Here is a 19,613-nt window from a genome sequence, read left to right on the forward strand (position 1 = left end):
GGTGTGAATGGCCTCCGCTCGCTGTCTTGACAAAATACAAAAGCGCACTTCGAGAGAAAAAAAAAAATGAAAATACGGTAGAAGAGAACGTGAAAAATACAACAGATGAAAACGATAGCGCGATATTATTGATTTAAAAAAAGAAAGAAACAGTATAGTTAAGAAAGAGGTCACTTCTGTTAGGGAATACCGTTGCGATGAAGGGGTGTAACTGGTCTGCAACAATGTTTAGGTAGGTGGTATGTGTCAAAATAGCATCCACATGAATGCCAGGACCCAAAGTTTCCCAGCAGAACATTGCCGAGAACATCACACTGAACATGCACTGTGTGTTCTGACACCTTTCTATCATAGCCAGCTTTAACTTTTCAGCAATTTATGCTACAATGGCTCTTCTGTGGGATCAGACCAGAAGGACATGTGAGCCTTGGGCTCCCATGACCTTCTCGCTATTTCACCGGTTGTCCCTCCTTGGACCACTTTTGGTAGGTACTAACCACTGGATACCGGGAACACCCCACAAGACCTGCCGTTTTAAAGATGCTCTGACCCAGTCATCTAGCCATCACAATTTGGGCATTGTCAAAGTCTCTCTAATCCTTACGCTTGCCCATTTTTCCTGATAATCGATATTATTCACTTCACCTGTCAGTGGTCATGATGTTATGACTGATTGGTGTATATTACATAATCCAGATGACTCTCTAAAAACAGCAGGTGTGTCCATTCTAGATTCAATAGGGGTTAATCAGAATGTAATAGGACCCACCCATAGTGGTGGTCACACTCTTGATTTAATACTAACATTCGGATTAAATATAGAAAATATAGTCTCATTTTCACAGTCTGAAGCTATCTCAGATCATTACCTCATCTCATTTAAAATTAGTCTCAATCATAATATATGCCCCTTGCCACGTCACCGTGTCAAACGTACGTTCACGTCAACAACTGCACAGAGTTTTATCAGTAATCTCCCAGATTTATCAACCATGATGGGATCACCGTCTGATCCCAAAGAGCTTGACCCCTGGTCAAGAGCTTGACCCCTGGTCAACTGAATGCTTAGAATCAACGTTCTGCAACTCGCTAGATAAAGTAGCTCCATTTAAAAGAAAAATAATTAGGGAGAAAAAGCTAGCACCCTGGTATAGTGATCACACACGAACTAACGTGGCTAACGCGGCTAATCCAGCCACTCCGGCTCACTCTGCTTCCGCGTTGGCTTCCTCTGCACCGTAATCATTGTACGTTGCCAGTCCCGTGGTCTATCCAGCGCCCTATTCTGTCTCAGCGGAGGATAGCAATGGATTTTTACTACAGTGCTCACTCTCCATTGAGATGCAGCCCCGATGATTTCCTATGGAAAGAGCCAAGGTCGTCTTCAACCTCTCATGTCTCGCGGGGCGTGCTCTGCAGTGGGGTGAGTCTTTATATAGACAAGATAGTCCTGCTGTACAATCTCTTCCTATGTTTTTAGAACATTTCCATGAAGTATTAGGCAGACCAACTGGTGACTCGTCAGTGAGTGAGCAGCTGTACCAATTGCAGCAGGGTGAGAGCTCAGTCCAGGATTATGCAATCTGGTTCCGCACTCTAGCCGCCTCCAGTGGATGGAACGAGCAATCACTCATCACCACATTCCGACTGGGTTTAGCACCATCCCTTCGTCTCCAGCTCGCAGCCTACGATTACACCATTGGATTGGAGTGGTTTATACAGCTGGCCATCCGTGTCGCCGCTAGAGTGCGGACCTATCAGGAGGCTCCACCCAGTCACAATCCTCCCCAGTCAGAACCAGCACGATCTCCCGAACCCACCACCGAAGCCATGCAGGTCGACCGGATGCGTCTGACGCGTGTCAAGAGACAACGCTGGCTCTCCCAGGGTCTATGTCTCTACTGTGGTCAACCTGGACATGGCATTCAACTTTGTCCAGTACGCCCACCAAGACAAAATGTAAGTGTTTCGTTCTCCTCTCCCATTCAATCCCAGCCGTTAACCACCCAAGTTCAGCTCACTACCACCTCCCATTCTATTACAGTTCTCACCCTACTCGACTCTGGGTCTGCCGGCAACTTCATTTCCGCAGACCTCTGCCACCGGCTGGACCTCATCTGGCAACCCCAAGACATCACCTACCAAATCCAAGCCATCACCGGGTGTGCCTTGAAGCACGGGGAAGTTCTGTACCGGGTGGGACCCATGAACATGAAGGTGGAGGTTCTGCACGAAGAAACCATCGGCTTCCTGGTGCTCGAGAGATCCACCACGGAGATCGTGCTGGGACGGCCGTGGCTCGTACAACACAACCCTGTTATCTCCTGGGCAACTGGGGAAATCCTGCGCTGGGGGGAAGAGTGTCTCACCAAATGTCTCCTACAACGACCAACCCCTGTTAAGTCACTCCACGTAGGCGCCACCTCCGTCGAAAGCCCTGGCAAAAAACAGGAACTGCAGGTACCCCAGGATTATCTCCACTTCATTCAGGGATGTGTTTTGCCCTAAAGGAGCGGCCCAACTACCACCACATCGACCATGGGACTGTGCCATAGATCTCCTGCCGTGTGAGCCTGTACCATATGGGAAAATTTACTCTCTCTCTGTCCCCGAACAAGAGGCCATGGAAAACTATATACAGGAGGCCCTGGAACAGGGCTACATTAGGCGCTCCACTTCCCCTGCTGATTCCAACTTCTTCGTTCAAAAGAAAGATGGAGGGTTACAGCCGTGCATCGACTATCGAGCTCTAAACCAGATTACCGTGAAGTTCAGGTACCCGCTTCCACCCCGCCGCATTGGAGCAACTGCGGGGTGCTCGCTTCTTCACCAAACTCGACCTCCGTAGTGCCTATAACCTGATCTGGATCCGTCAGGGGGACGAGTGGAAGACGGCCTTCATCACCCCAAACGGCCACTACGACTACCTAGTAATGCCGTATGGCCTGGTCAGTGCGCCCTCTATCTTTCAAAACTATATGAATGACAGCTCCAACAGCATCACCTCTACCTAAAAGCCGAAAAATGTGAGTTCCATCGTCCCTCAATCCAATTCCTTAGTTACATTATTAATGCTCAGGGTGTTCAAATCAAAAATTCAAGCCAATTTGGACTGGCCTGTCCCCACCTCCGTAAAAGAACTCCAACGATTTCTAGGATTTTTGAATTTTTATTGGCGCTTTATAAAAAAATTACAGCAGGGTCACTGCTCCCCTCACAAACCTGCTTAAGGGAAAACCCCGAACCTTGACCTGGTCTGCAGCTGCTACGGACGCAATGAAAGCCCTTCAACTGGCTTTCACACCAGCCCCGGTGTTACGTCATCCTGACCTGAACAAGCCTTTCGTGGTAGAGGTCGACACTTCCACATCCAGAGTAGGGGCCGTGCTGTCCCAGCAGCAGGGGAAACCTCCACAGCTTCACCCATACGCCTTCTTTTCAAAGAGACTCTCCCCTGCCGAACAAAACTACGACATTGGCAACAGAGAGTTACTGGCCATCAAACTCGCCCTCGAGGAGTGGAGACATTGGCTGGAAGGAGCGTGTTTCCCTTTCCTGGTTTACACTGACCATAGGAATCTGGAGTATCTAAGGGAAGCCAAAAGACTAAATCCAAGGCAGGCCAGGCCCATTATCCCTTCAAGTCTAGTAGTTTGTCCCATCCAGTGGAACCCAGCGGGGGCGCCTTCCCAGACAGCATCGGAGCCCATGCCTTAGGGATGTCCAGAAAAACGTACGTATGTACCCACTCCCAACCGTAACTCTCTGTTGCATTCCATCCACACTTCATTAGGTACAGTTCACCGGGCCATGGCACGCACCCTCTCGCTGCTACGGGAACAATATTGGTGGCTGGGAATGTCCACCGATGTGCGGAGGTATGTGCAAGGTTGTCCAGAATGCGCCATGGCGACAACTCCACACCGTCTTCCTGTGGGTAAGCTCTGCCCATTGCCTGTGCCTAAATGTCCTTGGTCTCATCTAGGAATAGACTTTGTTTCAGAATTGCCAGAGTCCGACGGTTACACCTGCATCCTGGTGGCAGTAGATAGGTTCTCCAAGGCATGTCGACGTCCCGTTGAAAGGTCTACCCACAGCCTGGGAAACAGCAGAGGTACTCTTCCATCAGGTATTTCGCAATTTTGGTATACCAGAGGATATCGCGTCCAATAGGGGACCTCAATTTATATCCCATGTGTGGAGAGCCTTCTTCCGTCTACTAGGAGTCTCAGTCAGTCTCAGCTCAGGGTATCACCCACAGAGCAATGGGCAGACCGAGCGGAAGATCCAGAAAATCAGCCGCTACCTCCGCACCGTCTGCCATCGCCATCAGGAGGACTGGAGTAATTTCCTTGTATGGGCTGAGTATGCCCAGAACTCCCTCAAACAGTCAACCACCAACCTTACTCCATTTCAATGCATTCTAGGCTTTCAACCACCTTTATATCGAATACCTAGTAGACTGGGAGGGCTATGGCCCCGAGGAGCGGTCATGGGTTCCTCGACATGACATCTTGGACCCTTCGCTAGTCGCTGACTTTCACGCAGCTCATCCTGCATGTCCCGCTCCCTAGGCGTGGGGGCCCTCCGCTCTCAGGAGCGAGCCGTGGAGAGGGGGGTTCTGTCACAGCCACGCCAGACCAAAACACAAATCGTCACACTCCCTCGCCGGAATTCTAATCACACACACAAAGCCAACTACTACTATTCCTCCCGACGATCCCTCACGCTTCCTACTCTGCCCCCATTTCGTCCGTTTCTCCAGCCAGTCATCACCATCTGGTAACTTCCTTCCTCTCATCTCTTTCTCCATTTGTTTATTAATAAAGCACCATTGTTCAATCTACCATCTCTGTGTCTCGAGTCCTACCTGCAGTGTGACACCACCCTACTCGAAGATAAAAATAATCCTAGATTCTTATTTAATACTGCAGCAAAATTAACTAGGAATAAGACCACCATAGAAACACGCACACAATCATTATGTAGCAGCTATGACTTCATGAATTTTTTCAATGGTAAAATCAAAAATATCAGGCAAAAAAATTCAGACTATTAATTTAAAACCGGACAGTTTTATAACTAACCCTGTAGATAATAATATAATAATATCAGACCCCTGTCAGCTGTCTAACTATAGACCAATATCAAATCTCCCCTTTATCTCCAAGATCCTAGAAAAGGTTGTAGCACAGCAGCTATGCTCATACTTACATAGGAATAACATTCATGAAATGTATCAGTCAGGATTTAGGCCTCATCATAGCACAGAGACAGCGCTGGTTAAAGTGGTGAATGACCTACTACTGGCCTCTGATCAGGGTTGTGTCTCCTTGCTTGTGCTGCTTGACCTTAGTGCAGCTTTTGATGCCAATGATCATGCTATTCTCCTCGATAGACCAGAAAATGTAGTAGGCATTAAGGGAACGGCCCTCTCCTGGCTCAGCTCTTATTTGACTGATCATTATCATTTTGTAGATGTAAACTGTGACTTCTCTTCACATACTAAGGTAAAGTTTGGTGTCCCACAAGGCTCTGTTTTAGGCCCACTGGTCTTTGGTTTATGTATGCTACCTCTGGGCAAAATTATTTGTAAACATCGTATTAGCTGCCACTGTTACGCTGATGACACACAGTTGTATGTTTCAGCAAAGCCAGACGACAGACACCAGCTTAATAAAGTTGAGGAATGTGTAAAAGACATTAGACACTGGATGCTTATTAACTTTCTCTTACTTAATTCTGACAAGACAGAAGTACTTGTACTAGGACCACATGCAGCTAAAAGTAAGCTTTCTGATTACATAATAACTCTGGATGGCCTTTCTGTTTCATCATGTGCAGCAGTAAAAGACGTTGGTGTGATTATCGACTCTAGTCTTTCATTTGAAGCTCATGTAGATTATATCACTAGGATCGCTTTCTTTCATCTCAGAAATATTGCTAAAATAATAAATATATTGTCACTACACGATGCAGAAAAATTAGTTCATGCTTTTGTTACCTCTAGGTTGGATTATTGTAATGGCTTACTGTCTGGATGTTCCAGTAGAAGCATAAACAAGCTCCAGTTAGTCCAGAATGCAGCAATGAGAGTCTTTACTAGAACCAGAAGATATGACCACATCACCCCTATCTTATCCACACTGCATTGGCTCCCAATCAAATTTCGCATTGATTATAAAATACTACTATTGACCTATAAAGCACTAAATGGTCTCACACCACAGTACCACCACACCTACTTAGATCAAAAGGTGCAGTCTATTTCTTGGTACCTCGAAAGGTGAGGGCTACAGCAGGGGGTAGAGCTTTCTCTTCCAAAAAAACCCAACGTTACAGAACAGCCTTCCACTTAATTATTCATATGTTCGGGGCTCAGACACAGTCTCAGTGTTTAAGTCTAACCCGAAAACATATTTGTTTAGTCAAGCCTTTTGTGAATAGTTTTTTCTTAGGTACAGGGGCAGGTCTGGAGGGTCCACAGGAATAGAGTGTTGTGGTGAACTGGGATGTTTGGATGCTGTCGCCCCCCACTCTGATGCTTTCACTAAGGTTTGTTGGCGGTGGAGTGGCTGGCTGCCTTATGTCCCAGGGTGCCCTCATGTCTGTGTTACCTCCCTTTTAGTTATGCTGTCATAGTTGGTCTTGCCAGAGTCCCTGCTTGCTCTCTGCACACAAAGTACATTGTCTTTAACCATTAGAGGACAAAAGCTTACCTAACAATCTCTCCCTCTCTCTCCATCTCTCTCTCTCTCCATCTCTCTCACTCTCACTCTCTGTTGAGCTACACATGCTACTTCTGAGATGCCACTGATCCTGACCCCTTCTGCTCCCTGGATCTGCCTGACCCATCCTGATGCCCTACTTCTGGTTGGAGTTCTCATCGGTTGAGTTTGCTCGCTGCTGCTGGGGGTGGCCCCATATGGATGGGCTGAAGAACCGTTTGGATTGCTGGGGATGGTGCCACCTGGGGGCTGTGGAGATGGCTTGGGGATCACATATGGGGAGCTGTACTGTAATGGCTTGTGACTGCGATTGCTGTGGTGGCTTTGGGGCTGCAGTTGCCATGAGCACCTTCGTACTGAGGACTCCATCAGTGGACAGTGGATAGATTTTAACCAACTGGACTTCTTGCGAAAACTGTAATGAATTTACTGGTTGCACATTTGCACTATTTGTCCATATAGAACACAATAATAGAAGGGATTTATTTATAATTGCACTATCCATTGCACCCAGATGAGGATGGGTTCTCTTTTGTGCCTGGTTCCTCTCAAGGTTTCTTCCTCATATTGTCTCAGGGAGTTTTTCCTTGCCACCGTCACCTCTGGCTTGCTCATTAGGGATAAATTCACATATTTACAATATATTATTGAATCCAATATTTCTGTAAAGCTGCTTTGTGACAATGTCCATTGTTAAAAGTGCTATACAAATAAAAATGAATTGAATTGAGAAGTAGGAGTTTGTATTTGATTCTTGATCATGAGCAGTTGATTTATGATCATGAATACAGTTGGCTCAGGTATGTCTAGGGATCCACCAGGAGGGACTGGAATCTGTGGCCGGGGATAGAGAAGTTCAGGCTGACCTTCTAATCCTTCTCACCACAACCACCACCAGGAAAAGAAGGAAAAGGAATGCATGACTGGATTAATCCATTCAGTTAATGATGTGGGAGGAAGAGCTGTGCTGGGCATCGTACTGAGATAAAGTGTCATCTGCATAACAGTGGAAACTAAAATGTGAAAAGAATGCACAATAATTGTCAGTGCACAGACTGAAATATAAATGATTACATGAACTGCAGTGCCTCCAATATGTAATTTTGTACACACATTACAGTGAAAAAACGTATGGAAGTGAGGGAAATTCTTAACTTGTAGAGCTCGAGCAACAAATCAGTGAGTTAAATAAGAATAAAGCAGACGTATGGAAAAGTAACATGCAAAAAAAGACATGTTGTGTACATAATATACTGTATAAAATAAATAAATAGTAAAACTGAACATTGAACTGCACAACTATAAGAATTCAATAAGAATAAACACATAGATATGTATAAATATATAGATGTAAACATATAATAGATGTGTAAATTATAGCTTCATATCTTGCATCATTCTGTTGACATTTGAGTATGTTAATACAAATGTCAATATTCTTGCATACATATGGCACGTTGTTTAACGTTATTAAAATGCCTAAACAATTTGCTTGTAAATAACTTTTTTTTAAAATATGAATGAGGTCTGTTTGGAAGACATTGTATTTTTTTTCTAGGTAGTTAACTGATTCTTCTGTTTTAATAATCTAAGAAAAAAGATGTGATCATCCTGTTTCATGAGAACAAAACACATTCATGAAAGAACATTGATTAATGCAGAGTCTGTTTGGAATATTCGCAGAGTTATAATTAATTTAATGCACCTCCTAAACCACGGGTAAAACAGAGCATAAATAACCGGATTAATGGTGGAATTAAGATAAACCACAATTGCAAGTTTCTGAAATGTTTCTGCCTGTAGCTCAATAATATCACCTAGCAAACTGTAAATAAAAAAAGGAAGCAAACACATCAGAAACACAGACACTAAAATGCCAAGGACTTTAGCTGCTTTTCTCTCAGATTTCATCGAGTGTGAGGTGATTTTCTGTGTTTTAGGCCGTGTGTGATTGTTAAGCTCTCTGATAGCAGTGGCATGTTTCTTAGCAATCACAAAAACTAAAGTATACAATATGATAATGACAGAACATGGAAATATAAATGTTACTACAAGGTCAACTGCAAATAAAACATCACTCATAAAGAGATAACATTCTCCAAGACACATTAAAAAATTCGTGAAGCTTCCACTGAAATAATAAAATGCTGTGTTATACACTAGGCACACACACCAGTTAGAAGAAACCACAGTGCACATAGTCCACTTAGAGATTGCGTTTGTGTAGAGAAATGGGTTTGAGAGAGCCAAATACCGATCCACCGCGATCAGACCGACATTATAGATGGATATGCTTGTTAGAATATAAGAGGTAATCAAAAAACAGATGCAATAAACCGCATCAAAGATCCAGCAGGACTCGATCGTCCAGATTAACATGGGCGGCATCACCAAAGCACCCACGAGGAAATCCGACACAGCCAGAGAGAGCACGAGCATGTTGGTCGGTGTGTAAAGCTGCTTGAAGTGAACAACCGAGATGATGACAAGCAGATTTCCACACACTGTTAGCAGAACCACAGCAGCTGCACATACATACAGTAAGATATAAACTGCAGGAGATACAGATCTCTCTGGACAGGAGAAATCCACACAGAGATTAGATTGGTTAAACCTCGTCAGATTCATGAAGACGTGCATTTTTTAAAAAGTCTATGTTACATTATGGTGAAGTGAATTGTAGGTGAGGCAGCTCAGATATTTTTATAGTTTAGAAACTAAGAACGCCCCCCAAGTTTGACTGACAGCTTAATGAATATGATGTCATGGCTTGGGGAAACAAAAGACTACAGAAGGCATTAAGCACAGAAAAACACCTATTATTATGTGATTCTGCAATTTACAAGAGAGAAAACATTAAAAGAAACGAAGGAATCAAAAACACATGAAGGCTACAAAAACTGCTTGTGCTTAGAAATGTGTAAGTATGTGTGGTGCCAGTGGGGGGGAGGAAGAGGAAAAACTCAAATGTAGATGAGGTAGTTCTATTACCAAACTAACCTCTGATTAGAATCAATATAATTAAAAGATGAAAAACAACCTTTAATTTCCGACTACGCCACTTGGGCACCGCCCAAGAAAATAAACTGAGCCCAACCAGGCTCGCACAGGTTCGCTTGTCACACAGGGTCAGAAACAGAGGGTTCCCATATAAAAATCTTTTATTTTAATTGAAGAATTACAATGTTAAAAAGCAACACTATGTTCATTCATTCATTCACAACGCGCCCAAACATCTAAGGTTGCATCTCTTAACAATGACGGTTAGACAAGGACAGGCTCTGGTTCTCAAACGGAACAATCCACATTCCGTAATTAATTCACACACCCAGTGCACTCACACAGCCACCTCCCAAGGAGCACGACACCCGTGAAAGAAACACGGCACCAAGAAAGAGCCTCGATTCCTGCCAACACAAGAGATACAAGTTAAAATAAAATAAATCAGAAAACCAAACAGTTCCAGAAAAGAAAGACAGAAGTTTAAACAGAATATAACTATAATTAATAAATAATAATTAACCAATCTTAATAAAAATAACAAAAGAAAAGAAAACAAAATAATGTAGAACAGTCAACACTAGTACTGGAAATTAGGGCATATTAAAAAGAACATTAAGACTCAGCTACTGGTTATTAAGGTTTTACACAGACAGAACGAGTTCACTTTTTAAAACCAACGTGCCAATTCACGTTTATTTATCAAGCACGTTAAACTTGGAGATCATACTCTATCCGCGGGCCAATAAGGTAGCAAAACATGCACTAAAGCAGCATGTCAGCTGGAAGGTAATGCACTCCCATGCGAAACATTCTTAAAGAACGCTCAAAAACACTGGTGTAGAACCCGCATGGGGAACACGCATGGAGAATGCGGATGTAGAACGTAGAATGTAGAACGTAGAATGTAGAACGCAGAACGTAGAACGCGGAGCACCCAGGCATGGGCCTTTGCGCCCCCGTTGTGCACTTCCGGGATGGACACTAAAGGACAGACAGCAGGCTTCTTCTAACGCAAGATAGAATGCAATCTATTGCCTGAACATGCAAGCCCCATAAAATAAACGTCTCTCGTATCCACCAGCAATTTCCAACACAACAATAGCGTGTCGATCACGTCACAGTCCACCAATGATGACGCATACGAAACCACATACCCTTGGAGTTTTTATACTCTCCAATGCGTCTTCCGATTGGCTAAAATTTAACAAGGAGAGTAATCACCTCTCCTGCCACATATGGATAAAGTGAAAAATGTTGTAAATGCAGTTTTGCTATAAATGAGAATGTCTGATCTCAAACTGAATCAAGAACAGACTCAGAGTTTAATACACTGGTATTGTTCTCATGATAATCATGATAATTTAACTCCACGCATAATTGCGCCAAGGCAGCTATGGTTATGCCAGGGCATCTAGAGTTACAGCAAGGCATCTAGGGTTATTCCAAGGCATTCAGAGTTATTCCAGGGCATTGAAGGTTATTCCAAGGCATTTAGGGTTATACCAATATATTTAAAGTTACAGCAAGGCATCTAGGGTTATGCCAAGGCATTTAGAGTTACATATCTACTATTATGACAAGGCATCTAGGGTTACACCAAGGCATGTAAGGTTATGACTAGGCACATAGGGTTACACCAAGGCCTCAAGGGTTTTTATTCTTCCCCTTTTTGCAAGCCTCATGAGTGATCCTTTTTTCCTTTGGGCTTTGTGTTTTGGATGTTCTACCCACTGAGGATTTATCAAGAACTGAGCGTGCTCAGGGTTCACTGTCCAGGGAGGCTCCACTTGCCGCATCGGACCATACAAGCTGGAGTATTGCCACCAGAGGGGACTTTGCGAAACCAATGAGAGTGCTCCGGTATTCCTTTTTTCTTGTATATATTACATCTTGTATATATTACATAATCCAGATGACTCTCTAAGAACAGCAGTTGTGTCCATTCTAGATTCAGTAGGGGTTAATCAGAATGTAATAGGACCCATAGTGGTGGTCACACTCTTGATTTAATACTAACATTCGGATTAAATATAGAAAATATAGTCTCATGTCCACAGTCTGAAGCTATCTCAGATCATTACCTCATCTCATTTAAAATTAGTCTCAATCATAATATATGCACCTTGCCACGTCACCGTGTCAAACGTACGTTCACGTCAACAACTGCACAGAGTTTTATCAATAATCTCCCAGATTTATCAACCATGATGGGATCACCGTCTGATCCCGAAGAGCTTGACCCCTGGTCAAGAGCTTGACCCCTGGTCAACTGAATGCTTAGAATCAACGTTCTGCAACTCGCTAGATAAGGTAGCTCCATTTAAAAGAAAAATAATTAGGGAGAAAAAGCTAGCACCCTGGTATAGCGATCACACACGAACTTTAAAATAGACCACTCGAAAACTAGAATGTAAATGGTATCAAACTAAATTGGTAGTACTTAAAATAGCATGGAAGGAGAGCCTTTTGAGCTATAGACTCCCGGAGCTGCTCGAGGAAGCGATGCGAGTTTCGCTAGCGCGACGAGTGTGGGTAGCGCCATCGGAGCGGGTAACGTGGCTAACGCGGCTAATCCAGCCACTCTGGCTCACTCCGCTTCCGCGTCGGCTTCGTCTGCACCGGAATCATTGTACGTTGCCAGTCCCGTGGTCGATCCAGCGCCCTATTCTGGCTCGGCGGAGGATAGCAATGGATTTTTACTACAGTGCTCACTCGCCATTGAGATGCAGCCCCGATGATTTCCTATGGAAAGAGCCAAGGTCGTCTTCAACTTCTCATGTCTCGCGGGGTGTGCTCTGCAGTGGGGTGAGTCTTTATATAGACAAGATGGTCCTGCTGTACAATCTCTTCCTATGTTTTTAGAACATTTCCATGAAGTATTCGGCAGACCAACTGGTGACTCGTCAGTGAGTGAGCAGCTGTACCATTTGCAGCAGAGTGAGAGCTCAGTCCAGGATTATGCAATCCGGTTCTGCACTCTAGCCGCCTCCAGTGGATGGAACAAGCAATCACTCATCACCACATTCCGACTGGGTTTAGCACCATCCCTTCGTCTCCAGCTCGCAGCCTACGATGACACCATTGGATTGGAGTGGTTTATACAGCTGGCCATCCGTGTCGCCGCTAGAGTGCGGACCTATCAGGAGGCTCCACCCAGTCACAATCCTCCCCAGTCAGAACCAGCACGATCTCCCGAACCCACCACCGAAGCCATGCAGGTCGACCGGATGCGTCTGACGCGTGTCAAGAGACAACGCTGGCTCTCCCAGGGTCTATGTCTCTACTGTGGTCAACCTGGACATGGCATTCAACTTTGTCCAGTACGCCCACCAAGACAAAATGTAAGTGTTTCGTTCTCCTCTCCCATTCAATCCCAGCCGTTAACCACCCAAGTTCAGCTCACTACCACCTCCCATTCTATTACAGTTCTCACCCTACTCGACTCTGGGTCTGCCGGCAACTTCATTTCCGCAGACCTCTGCCACCGGCTGGACCACATCTGGCAACCCCAAGACATCACCTACCAAATCCAAGCCATCACCGGGTGTGCCTTGAAGCACGGGGAAGTTCTGTACTGGGTGGGACCCGTGAACATGAAGGTGGAGGTTCTGCACGAAGAAACCATCGGCTTCCTGGTGCTCGAGAGATCCACCACGGAGATCGTGCTGGGACGACTGTGGCTCGTACAACACAACCCTGTTATCTCCTGGGCAACTGGGGAAATCCTGCGCTGGGGGGAAGAGTGTCTCACCAAATGTCTCCTACAACGACCAACCCCTGTTAAGTCACTCCACGTAGGCGCCACCTCCGTCGAAAGCCCTGGCAAAAAACAGGAACTGCAGGTACCCCAGGATTATCTCCACTTCATTCAGGGATGTGTTTTGCCCTAAACGAGCGGCCCAACTACCACCACATCGACCATGGGACTGTGCCATAGATCTCCTGCCGTGTGAGCCTGTACCATATGGGAAAATTTACTCTCTCTCTGTCCCCGAACAAGAGGCCATGGAAAACTATATACAGGAGGCCCTGGAACAGGGCTACATTAGGCGCTCTACTTCCCCTGCTGCTTCTAACGTCTTCTTCGTTCAAAAGAAAGATGGAGGGTTACGGCCGTGCATCGACTATCGAGCTCTAAACCAGATCACCGTGAAGTTCAGGTACCCGCTTCCACTTGTTCCCGCAACTGCGGGGTGCTCGCTTCTTCACCAAACTCGACCTCCGTAGTGCCTATAACCTGATCCAGATCCGTCAGGGGGACGAGTGGAAGACGGCCTTCATCACCCCAAACGGCCACTACGACTACCTAGTAATGGTATGGCCTGGTCAGTGCGCCCTCTATCTTTCAAAACTATATGAATGAGGTGTTCCGGGATTTTCTACACCGATTCATCATAGTGTACATTGACGACATCCTCATTTACTCCACCAACGAAGTAGATCACAGACAGCACATGTCCCAAGTCCTTACCCGTCTCCGACAGCATCACCTCTACCTAAAAGCCAAAAAATGTGAGTTCCATCGTCCCTCAATCCAATTCCTTAGTTACATTATTAATGCTCAGGGTGTTCAAATCAAAAATTCAAGCCAATTTGGACTGGTCTGTCCCCACCTCCATAAAAGAACTCCAACGATTTCTAGGATTTTTGAATTTTTATTGGTGCTTTATAAAAAAATTACAGCAGGGTCACTGCTCCCCTCACAAACCTGCTTAAGGGAACACCCCGAACCTTAACCTGGTCTGCAGCTGCTTCGGAAGCAATGAAAGCCTTTCAACTTCACACCAGCCCTGGTGTTACGTCATCCTGACCCGAACAAGCCTTTTGAGTAGGGGCCGTGCTGTCCCAGCAGCAGGGGAAACCTCCACAGCTTCACCCATACGCCTTCTTTTCAAAGAGACTCTCCCCTGCCAAACAAAACTACGACATTGGCAACAGAGAGTTACTGGCCATCAAACTCGCCCTCGAGGAGTGGAGACATTGGCTGGAAGGAGCGCGTTTCCCTTTCCTGGTTTACACTGACCATAGGAATCTGGAGTATCTAAGGGAAGCCAAAAGACTAAACCCAAGGCAGGCCAGGTGGGCCCTCTTCTTCACCGGAATCCATTTCACAATCTCCTACCACCCAGGGTCGAAAAACAGAAAGGCTGATGCTCTCTCCCTGTTGAATTCCCCAGAAGACCCTCCTGATTCACCAGAGCCCATTATCCCTTCAAGTCTAGTAGTTTGCCCCATCCAGTGGAACCCAGCGGGGGTGCCTTCCCAGACAGCATCGGAGCCCACGCCTCCGGGATGTCCAGAAAACCTCACGCCTCCAGGATGTCCTCTCGCTGCTACGGGAACAATATTGGTGGCTGGGAATGTCCACCAACGTGCGGAGGTATGTGCAAGGTTGTCCAGAATGCACCATGGCGACAACTCCACACCGTCTTCCTGTGGGTAAGCTCTGCCCATTGCCTGTGCCTAAACGTCCTTGGTCTCATCTAGGAATAGACTTTGTTTCAGAATTGCCAGAGTCCCACGGTTACACCTGCATCCTGGTGGCAGTAGATAGGTTCTCCAAGGCATGTCGACGTCCCGTTGAAAGGTCTACCCACAGCCTGGGAAACAGCAGAGGTACTCTTCCATCAGGTATTTCGCAATTTTTGGTATACCAGAGGATATCGTGTCCGATAGGGGACCTCAATTTATATCCCATGTGCGGAGAGCCTTCTTCTGTCTACTAGGAGTCTCAGTCAGTCTTAGCTTTCAACCACCTTTATTCCCATGGTCGGGAGAACCTTCGGATGTTCCCGCAGTGGATCATTGGTTCAGGACCAGGAAGAGGGTCTGGGCATCTGCCCATCGACAGCGTGCAGAGCGGCATCACCAACTCCAAGCAGACACCGGGAGAGGACCCACTCCAACCTTTCAACCCGGACAGTGCGTTTGGCTGTGGACAAGAGACATCTGGCTCAGACTCCCCTCCAAAAAGCTAAGTCCCAAATATATCGGTCCTTTTCCCATTCACAGACCAAACAATCCCGTAACCTATGAACTCACTCTCCCACCACATTATCGTATACATCCCACTTTCCATGTCTCCTTAATAAAACCTTACTTTCAACTCGTTTCTTCTGTTTCCTCAGGTTCTGGCGGTCCGGTCGAGCCCCCTCCTCCGATCGAGTTGGACGATGGTTTGGCCTATATGGTCAGGGAGATCCTAAGCTCACGACATCGGGGGGGCCGCCTCAAATACCTAGTAGACTGGGAGGGCTATGGCCCCGAGGAGCGGTCATGGGTTTCTCGACATGACATCTTGGACCCTTCCCTACTCGTTGACTTTCACCCAGCGCATCCTGCATGTCCCGCTCCCCGGGGACAGGGTCAGCCCCCCAGGTGTGGGGGCCCTTGGCTCTCAGGAGCGAGCCGTGGAGAGGGGGGTTCTGTCACGGCCACGCCAGACCAGAACACAAATTGTCACACTCCCTTGCCGGAATTCTAATCACACACACCTGTCTCTCATTTCCTCCCTCGTCATCTCTCCCCTACTTAGGCTCTTCATTTCTCCCTCTTCTCTGTCCGGTCTCGTCTCGGCGATAACCAAAGCGACCCATGAAAGCCAACTACTACTATTCCTCCCAACGATTCCTCACGCTTCCTACTCTGCCCCCATTTCGTCCGTTTCTCCAGCCAGTCATCACCATCCGGTAACTTCCTTCCTCTCATCTCTTTCTCCGTTTGTTTATTAAGAAAGCACCATTGTTCAATCTACCATCTCTGTGTCTCGAGTCTTACCTGCAGTGTGACACCACCCTAATCGAAGATAACAAAAATAATCCTAGATTCTTATTTAATACTGCAGCAAAATTAACTAGTAATAAGACCACCATAGAAACACGCACACAATCATTATATAGCAGCTATGACTTCATGAATTTTTTCAATGGTAAAATTTAAAATATCAGGCAAAAAAAATTCAGTCTATTAATTTAAAACCAGACAGTTTTATAACTAACCCTGTAGATAATAATATAATAATATCAGATCAACAATTACAATGTTTTACTCCCCTTCAAGAGACTGAACTAATTTCACTAATTTCCTCATCAAAATCATCAACCTGTATACTAGATCCTTTACCTACTTGTTTCTTCAAACAGATAATTCCTGAAACAATCAAAACTCTTTTAAAGATAATCAATTCTTTCCTTAGCATTGGCTATGTACCTAAATCTTTTAAACTAGCAGTTATCAACCCCCTGATTAAAACACCTGACCTTGACCCCTGTCAGCTGTCTAACTATAGACCAATATCAAATCTCCCCTTTATCTCCAAGATCCTAGAAAAGGTTGTAGCACAGCAGCTATGCTCATACTTACATAGGAATAACATTCATGAAATGTATCAGTCAGGATTTAGGCCTCATCATAGCACAGAGACAGCGCTGGTTAAAGTGGTAAATGACCTACTACTGGCTTAATAAAGTTGAGAAATGTGTAAAAGACATTAGAAACTGGATGCTTATTAACTTTCTCTTACTTAATTCTGACAAGACAGAAGTACTTGTACTAGGACCACATGCAGCTAGAAGTAAGCTTTCTGATTACATAATAACTCTGGATGGCCTTTCTGTTTCATCATGTGCCATGATGGCCTTGGTGTGATTATCGACTCTAGTCTTTATCGACTCTAGACTCTAGTATTTGAAGCTCACGTAGATAATATCACTAGGATCGCTTTCTTTCATCTCAGAAATATTGCTAAAATAATAAATATATTGTCACTACACGATGCAGAAAAATTAGTTCATGCTTTTGTTACCTCTAGGTTGGATTATTGTAATGCCTTACTGTCTGGATGTTCCAGTAGAAGCATAAACAAGCTCCACTTAGTCCAGAAAGCAGCAATGAGAGTCTTTACTAGAACCAGAAGATATGACCACATCACCCCTATGTTATCCACACTGCATTGGCTCCCAATCACATTTCGCATTGATTATAAAATACTACTATTGACCTATAAAGCACTAAATGGTCTCGTGCCACAGCACCTGAGCGAACTTTTGGTCTTTTATGATCTGCCACGCCTACTTAGATCAAGGTGCAGGCTATTTGTTGGTACCTCGAATAGTGAGGGCTACAGCAGGGGGTAGAGCTTTCTCTTAAAAGCCCCACAGTTATGGAACAGCCTTCCAATTAGTGTTCAGGGCTCAGACACAGTCTCAGTGTTTAAGTCTAACCCGAAAACATATTTGTTTAGTCAAACCTTTTGTGAATAGTTTTTTCTTAGTTACAGGGGCAGGTCTGGAGGGTTCATAGGCAAAGAGTGTTGTGGTGAACTGGGATGTTTGGATGCTGTCGCCCCCGCACTCTCACGCGTTCACTCAGGTTTGTTGACGGTGGAGTGGCTGGCTGCCTTATGTCCCAGGGTGCCCTCATGTCTGTGTTACCTCCCTTTTAGTTATGCTGTCATAGCTCGTCTTGCTGGAGTCCCTGCCTGCACTCTGCACACAAAGTACATTGTCCTTAACCATTAGAGGACAAAAGATTACCTAACAATCTCTCCCTCTCTCTCCATCTCTCTCTCTCCCTCACTCTCTGTCGAGCTACACATGCTACTTCTGAGATGCCACTGATCCTGACCCCTTCTGCTCCTCCTCGCTGCTTGACCCATCCTGATGCCCTACTTCTGGTTGGAGTTCTCATCGGTTGAATTCGCTCGCTGCTGCTGGGGGTGGCCCCATATGGACGGGCTGAAGAACTGTTTGGATTGCTGGGGATGGCGCTACCTGGAGATGGCTTGGGGATCACATGTGGGGAGCTGTACTGTAATGGCTTGTGACTGCGATTGCTGTGGTGGCTTTGGGGCTGCAGTTGCCATGAGCACCTTCGTACTGAGGACTCCATCAGTGGACAGTGGATAGATTTTAACCAACCAGACTTCTTGCGAAAACTGTAATGTATTTACTGGTTGCACATTTGCACTATTTGTCCATATAGTACACAATAATAGAAGGCATTTATTTATAATTGCACTATCCGTTGCACCCAGATGAGGATGGGTTCTCTTTTGTGCCTGGTTTCTCTCAAGGTTTCTTCCTCATATTGTCTCAGGGAGTTTTTCCTTGCCACCGTCCCCTCTGGCTTGCTCATTAGGGATAAATTCATATATTTACAATATATTATTGAATCCATTATTTCTGTAAAGCTGCTTTGTGACAATGTCCATTGTTAAAAGGGCTATACAAATAAAATTGAATTGAATTGAGAAGTAGGAGTTTGTATTCGATTCTTGATCATGAGCAGTTGATTTATGATCATGAATATAGTTGGGCTCAGGTATGTCTAGGGATCCACCAGGAGGGACTGGAATCTGTGGCCGGGAATAGAAAAGTCCAGGCTGACCTGATCCTTCTCACCACAACCACCACCAGGAAAAGAAGGAAAAGGAATGCATGAATGGATTCATACATTCAGTTAATCATGTGCACAGACTGAAATATAAATGATTATACGAACTGCAGTGCCTCCAGTATGTAATTTTGTACACACATTACAGTGAAAAAACGTATGGAAGTGAGGGAAATTCTTAACTTGTAGAGCTCCAACAACAAATCAGTGAGTTAAATAAAAATAAAGCAGACGTATGGAAAAGTAACATGCAAAAAAAGACATGTTGTGTACATAATATACTGGATAAAATAAATAAATAGTAAAACTGAATATTGTACTGCACAACTATGATATAAGAATTCAGCTATAATGTAGTGATATATGAGTAAACCGTAATTTAAATATATGCATATTGGGATGGCCGAGATGTATTAAATCACAAACTGCTAGCAAAATAGCAGTGTCTCATTTTAAAAATTGTTATATATAATAATAAATTTGTTTATT

The 19,613-nt window shown here is 45.0% G+C and overlaps 1 protein-coding gene across 1 annotated transcript; it reads right to left on the reverse strand.

The window, feature by feature from the left end:
- Positions 1-8,363: 8,363 nt before the first annotated feature.
- Positions 8,364-9,368, reverse strand: LOC117596628 (trace amine-associated receptor 13c-like). Its single transcript, XM_034302172.2, has one exon. The coding sequence runs from the start codon at positions 9,366-9,368 to the stop codon at positions 8,364-8,366; it is 1,005 nt and encodes a 334-aa protein (XP_034158063.2).
- Positions 9,369-19,613: the final 10,245 nt, after the last annotated feature.

The sequence above is a fragment of the Pangasianodon hypophthalmus genome, chromosome 30, assembly GCF_027358585.1.
Source record: "Pangasianodon hypophthalmus isolate fPanHyp1 chromosome 30, fPanHyp1.pri, whole genome shotgun sequence".
Taxonomy (NCBI): Eukaryota; Metazoa; Chordata; class Actinopteri; order Siluriformes; family Pangasiidae; genus Pangasianodon; species Pangasianodon hypophthalmus.